The sequence below is a fragment of the Vicia villosa genome, linkage group LG4, assembly GCF_029867415.1.
Source record: "Vicia villosa cultivar HV-30 ecotype Madison, WI linkage group LG4, Vvil1.0, whole genome shotgun sequence".
In the NCBI taxonomy this organism is placed as follows: domain Eukaryota; kingdom Viridiplantae; phylum Streptophyta; class Magnoliopsida; order Fabales; family Fabaceae; genus Vicia; species Vicia villosa.
In genome coordinates, this window is record NC_081183.1 from 137,650,173 (window position 1) to 137,656,367 (window position 6,195).

General features: G+C 32.4%; 1 protein-coding gene across 1 annotated transcript; it reads left to right on the forward strand.

Annotated features, from left to right (window-relative positions):
- The first annotated feature begins 1,145 nt into the window (after nucleotides 1-1,145).
- LOC131597944 (large ribosomal subunit protein uL18-like) lies at nucleotides 1,146-3,782 on the forward strand. The gene is made up of 4 exons (XM_058870602.1): nucleotides 1,146-1,193; nucleotides 3,178-3,237; nucleotides 3,347-3,483; nucleotides 3,531-3,782. The coding sequence occupies exons 1-4, from the start codon at nucleotides 1,146-1,148 to the stop codon at nucleotides 3,673-3,675; spliced, it is 390 nt and encodes a 129-aa protein (XP_058726585.1). The 3' UTR covers nucleotides 3,676-3,782.
- The last annotated feature ends 2,413 nt before the right edge of the window (nucleotides 3,783-6,195 follow it).

Here is a 6,195-nt window from a genome sequence, read left to right on the forward strand (position 1 = left end):
TAACATCTAATTCATAGCACTTGGGGTGGAAACAAAATAGTGCAATTATCAACAACATTCAGACATATCAAGGAATACAATAGCCAACATCTCAATAAGCTTTTCTTCAGACTTTCATTGTGATTTTGAGATGATGGATGCCATAGTCTGTACCTATAGAGGAGATTCCCTCAATTAGGTTTCTGGAACAGAGTTAGTCATGACATAACACTGAATTAGTCAGATTCTTCTGAGCCATCTGACTTCCTTGATTCCAAATAACACTACCCTTTCTGGATAACAACTAGGCCAGTAAACATTGCTGACCATATTTCACTGTGGTTGAGTCACAGTATTCAGCTCCAACAACTGCTCTATGGTTATGAATGAAGATACACATATCTGGTTCCTTTGATCAGAGGAAAATACCAGAAGTAAGCTCATCTTGAGTTAAACATAAAGGATCAGAAAGGAATACCTTGATGAGTTTTCTTTGGCACTGAGCTTTTACTTCTAATCCCCACAAACTAGGATATGGAGCAGAAGAACATGTTGATCGTGTCCTGATCAACTTATAGTCAGATGTCTCCTCTTCCAGACCAGGAGTAGGTGCCAAACCAATGTTCTCACACTATATTAGTTTAGCACCAGAACATCTGTTCTTCAGGTGGTAGCTGCATACCAGTACTTAATGTCCTAACATCCGGTAGGACATCTGTTCCTCCTTCTAGGAACACTCTAGCCTTGAAATTTTTCAAGGTTCATACTTGCAGATGATTATGAATATCATTGATCAGTTGACATTCATCTGCTCTAACAAACCATGCCATTATGAGTGGACTTGAGAGATTACTCAAGTATCTTTGACACTTTAATTATAGCTGTAAGGTTCTACCATACATTCTGTTGAATATAAATAACCCTAGGATTTATACAATAGGGGTTGCACCAGTGGCTATGCAGCGGAAAATAGCCATACTTCAACAGAATTCACACAATGCTTACTCCAAATATCAATTGTAAGCATGACATCTAAGGATTGACTGCAACTTAACCCTGCACAATGCTTGCTTCTGCACCAAGCAATAGACTAGACCTAACCAACATCCTGACCTGATAAACTCACATAGATACAGAGGTTACCTTACCAATATCTTCACTCCCGCATGAAGCCTTTGGATTTAGCTCTTCTTGTTCCAGCATCAACAACTTTGGTCAGGTTGGTCTAATCCTCCACATATAGGTCCATCCTCCACTTCAGGGGACCATACAATATGAACACTCCTTATTCAAACAATCTTCTACCTTCAGCACAACCAGAAAGTATCCCTCATGGATCTCATCCAGAAACAGACAAGATGTCTGCTCTGATACCAATTGAAATTATGGTATGACAGACTCAAGATTTCACTCACGATGTCAAGACATCTGATCTAGAACAGAAAGATTCCCAATTTTTAATTGCCCCTAAGAAGGAGTCCATGAGTACTGGGATCATGTATGTTCAGTCAGCATAACCAGATTGTAATCTTTATTGGTTCTATAACATGAACAACTATCAAACCTAAACCTGATGTTATACACGATGTTTCAACATCCAAGACTGAACAGACAATACAATGCAGAAGATAAATAACACAGTGAATTGTTAACCCAGTTCGGTTTAACTACCTACTCTAGGGGCTACCAAGCCAGGAAGAAGATTTCACTATCAGTAGTACTATTTTATGTAAACAACCTCTGGTTTATAGATAAACTACCTATGGTTTACCTAGTCACTACCCAATGAAATCTTTATCTTAGAACTCCATCTAAGACAAGAGAACCTCTCCTCACTCCCTTGTGATACCTAACTGTTACAACCCTGCAACAATTATTTAAACAATTAACAATGAACACTAACTTGATCTTACTTCACAGCTTCAATCAAGAACACAATACTCAACTCTTACCTACAGGTTTCGAGTGAGAACAATAGCTTCTCTTACCTACAGGTTTCGAGAAGGAAAAGGCAGCCATCCCACAACCTGGGTGGTCTACCTATACAGACCCTAACGACTACATATTTTCAATACTCGGTTTGCATTTTACAATCAGGTTACAAATGTTTCTATTTATAACCTATTCCCAATTGGACTTGGGCTTACAAATCGCAGCACTCATGGCTGTTACAAATCTTCAGATATCTTCTGCTAAAAGAAAGGTCTTCAATCATAAGTTTCCTAATTTATCTCCTAAATTAGAAACTGCTGAATCTTCAATATTCTGATTTGATTCTTCAATATTCTGACTTGATTTTATTGACCTTTAAATCTGTGCCACATTGGATTACATAATATTCATAGAATATTCTGTATCTGTTAAGAATCAAACTGAATCTTCATTCCAATTCTGCAGGCGCGATGTCATGAGTTGATGTCATGACATTCCATATAACATCTTGCTTTTGTACCTGTTTTGTTCTTTTATATTTGCAAAATTTATACATTGTATTATATTTTGCTGCTATTATGTTTAGCCAAACATAGATGCCAATCAGCCAATAAAAACATCAACACTTATGTTGTCATGCTAATCAAATAGTGACACAGTCATCTTTGTGATGTGTCTCTTGGCTTAAGTATCTAGGTTATCTTGATGTTTGGTTTGTACTTTTGAGATTAATTGGTTGTTACTTGATTTCGTTTGTACATTTTACTCTATCATTGTCATTTCAATGTCGATTGAAATTATAGAAAAAAAATCTTAATTGGATTTGTTTTACTTAACCCCAATTTTCAGTTACTTTCAAAGCTATCTAATTTTTGTTTTTACTTCATAATTTATTTGAAAATTTGATTTGATTTTATGAGCTGATCCCTATATGATGAACACATATTTGGCTATGGATAAACTCCAATGAAGCCTGTTTATGTCATAGTTACACTCATGGAGAATCATTCATCCTTTTGTTTCATTAATTCCCACTTCCTTTGGCTGCATATTTTTTCGCAGTTTTGCAGTTCCTATCTAAACCGTCTAATTATTATTTTTACTTTACAATTTATTTTACAATTTGTTAATTTGATTTGATGGGTTGTTCTCTATATGACGAACTCCCTATAGGCTATGGATAAACTCCAATGAAGTCTTTTTGTCAAAGTGCTTAATTAGGTATTAGCGTCAAATTATATAGGTATTAGCGTTAAATTATATTAGGTATTAGCTGAGATTCACAGAAAATATATCTTTGCTGGCCATGTTAATGCCTATATGAAGGTATGTTAAAATATTGTTTTTGGTCCTTTAAAATTGAATTCGTAAGTAATTATTCACATGATATTTTGATTACTTTTTTTTATTAAGATTTTGTAATATTCTTTTATAGACATTGATTGAAGACGAGCTTGAGAAGTACCAAACTCACTTCAGCCTATATATCAAGAAAGGGATAGAAGCTGATGGAATTGAAGAACTTTACAAGAAGGTTCATGCTGCTATTCACGCCTATCGCTCAATCATGAATTAGTAGTATTTCAGCCATTTTATCATGATTATATAATAAATATGTTAAATGTAAAATGTACTGAAGATGTGTATTGTCTTTCGATCAGGTACAACTTGAAGAAGCTCACTTATGATGAGAGAAGGACAAAGTTGATTGCTCGCTTGGAGGCACTAAATTCTGCCGTGGATGAAGACGAGGATGATGAGTGAATTTGAGTTGGGAGTGGAGTCAATTGTCAACTTGGATTTTCATTTGTACTGTCTTTCATTTATATTTACACTTTGTGGTTTTCTGCCACAATTTAACCATGTGTTTGTTATCAAGCTGTAGTTATTGTTGATATGTAAGTATTTAAGGTGCTTCATGCTTTTTTATTTGAATTTTAAAACCCGGTGAAAATTTATTCTATATATTTGGATGGGCTTTTTGTAAGTGAAAATAAGTACTCTCTCCGTTCATTTTTAAGTGTCATTCTAGCAAAAAGCTCTTCAACCAAGATAGTGGATTGTTAGAGTTACTTTTTCTATAATACCCTTATTTATTTTTCTCTTTCCAAATAAATTCAATCATATACTCTCTTTTTCTAATAACTATTTGAAAAATGTGAGGTGGAGTTATTGAGAAAATAAGGGTATAATTGACAAATTATGATATTAAATTATAAAACGACACTTAAATAGGAACAAAAAAATTCTTCTAAAATGACACTTAAAAAGGAACGGAGGGAGTATTATATTATAAAAATTTCGTGCACCTTAGACAACGCTTAAAGAGAAAAGCGCTGCCTGAAATGGGGAAAAGCACTGCCTAAAGGGGGGAATAGACAGCGCTTTTAAGAAAGTGTTGTTTAAAGTGATGCCTAAAAGATGACCAAAAGCGCTATCTAAAGTGATGCCTAAAAGATGACCAAAAGCGCTGTCTAATGCAAAAGCGCTGCTAAAGGGGTACTGACAAAAGCGTTGTCTAATGCAAAAGCGCTGTCTAAAGTGGACATATAGCAGCGCTTTTAAAGTCAAAAAGCTGCCTAAAGGGGACATATAGCAGCGCTTTTGAATTAATCGAAAGCGCTGCATTTACTTATGCCAGCGCTGGCTTAGGTAGCGCTTTAAAGTGCTGCTATAGTACAAAAAAAGCGATGTATATGTGCTTGTTTGGCATAGTATCCTGGAGGCTTTTGTTGGGAAGGCTAAAAACTAGGGATGAATTATCAAAGCATAAAGTTCTCTCTGGTGTACATAATCTGGTTTGTCCTCTCTGTCTTGGTCTGGAAGAATCACACTCTCATCTCTTTTTTTTTTGTAGCATCCTGAGTTAGAGAGCTTATTATAGCTTGGATTGGTTTGGGGTAGACTTCAGCTTGTAGTGGGATCATCGATCATTTATCTACTTTTGTTAGTCTTTTGAAAGAGGTTTCTCCCAAAACGTGTCGCCTTCTCTTTTGGCTAGTTGGTACCTAGGATTTGTGGTTAGCGCATTATGATACTCTTTTATTTGGGGGACCACAAAGGGATCCCTGAAATGGTAATTTTGGCAATTTTTTTTGGATATTTCACATTTTCTTCACTCCTAAGCTTCACTAAAAAAATGACACCACTTTGCTCACCTCACTCTCTTACTATCTCAGTCCAATTGCCTATAAATTGGAGGCTCATTCTCATTCCAATTCACATTCAAATATATAATGTTCTGAGATAGTCCAATTACTATCTCAGAACATTATATATTTTTTATGTTTATGAAAAATAGAATATTAATATTAATAATTTTTTTTATTAAAGATCAACATGATGAATATAAAGAGTAATATGAAAACATTGTTAATATTTAAAATTGATTTTTTTTAATTTTTATGATAAAATGAATATAATAGTTATGTTTAATAGAATGTATTAATAAAAAAGTTTTTTTTATTACATATATAGTTTAATATTTTTATTAAAATTGAATTATAAATAATAAACTATAAAAAAGAAATATATTTTGTTAATTGAAAAATACATTTTTTAAACCAAAATATATATATATATATATATAAATATATATATATATATATATATATATATATATATATATATATATATATATATATATATATATATATATATATATATATATATATATATATATATATATATATATATATATATATATATTAAAAGTAGAACATATTATATATATATATATGTATATTTAAAATAAAATAAAATAATATGTTATTCCTAAAAAGAATAGTCTGTTGGTTAAGAACAAAACAAAAAACAATGTGATGTTGGTTTTAAAAAGATAACTTTATGTGTTTATTGTATTTCGTCTTTAAAAAATAGAATATAATAATGAATATATAAAAATTATTAATGATTTGTTTATAAATGTTTGGTTAAAAATATTAATTTTGTTTAATTATGTTTATGTTTATTAAATGTTTGGCTAATATAGTTATATAGTTAATATAGTTTTAAAATAAATATAAATTTATAGTTGATAATGTTTAATTATTGTACTAAAAAGAGAATGATCGGATATATGTGCAGTATGGAATATTATTTGTATTATCGTAGTTGGATGTACGATAGATTGGAATCAGGAAGACGTGCACTTAAACCCAATTTTATAGTAGGAGTTAATGGGTTTATCACGTGGGCGTTTGCTCAAGAATGTTGTCGAAGTGAAGGAGGAGTTAGGTGTCCTTGTCTTAAATGTGGATGTAGACCTATAATTAGTGACCCAGA

Bases quoted from the DNA above. Each gene is read 5' to 3' on its own strand.
- LOC131597944 (XM_058870602.1), top strand. From the start codon at position 1,146: ATGAAGCCTTTGGATTTAGCTCTTCTTGTTCCAGCATCAACAACTTTG. The intron at 3,238-3,346 runs GTATGTTAAAAT...ATTCTTTTATAG, and splicing joins ATGTTAATGCCTATATGAAG to ACATTGATTGAAGACGAGCT. The intron at 3,484-3,530 runs TTAGTAGTATTT...AATAAATATGTT, and splicing joins GCCTATCGCTCAATCATGAA to AAATGTAAAATGTACTGAAG.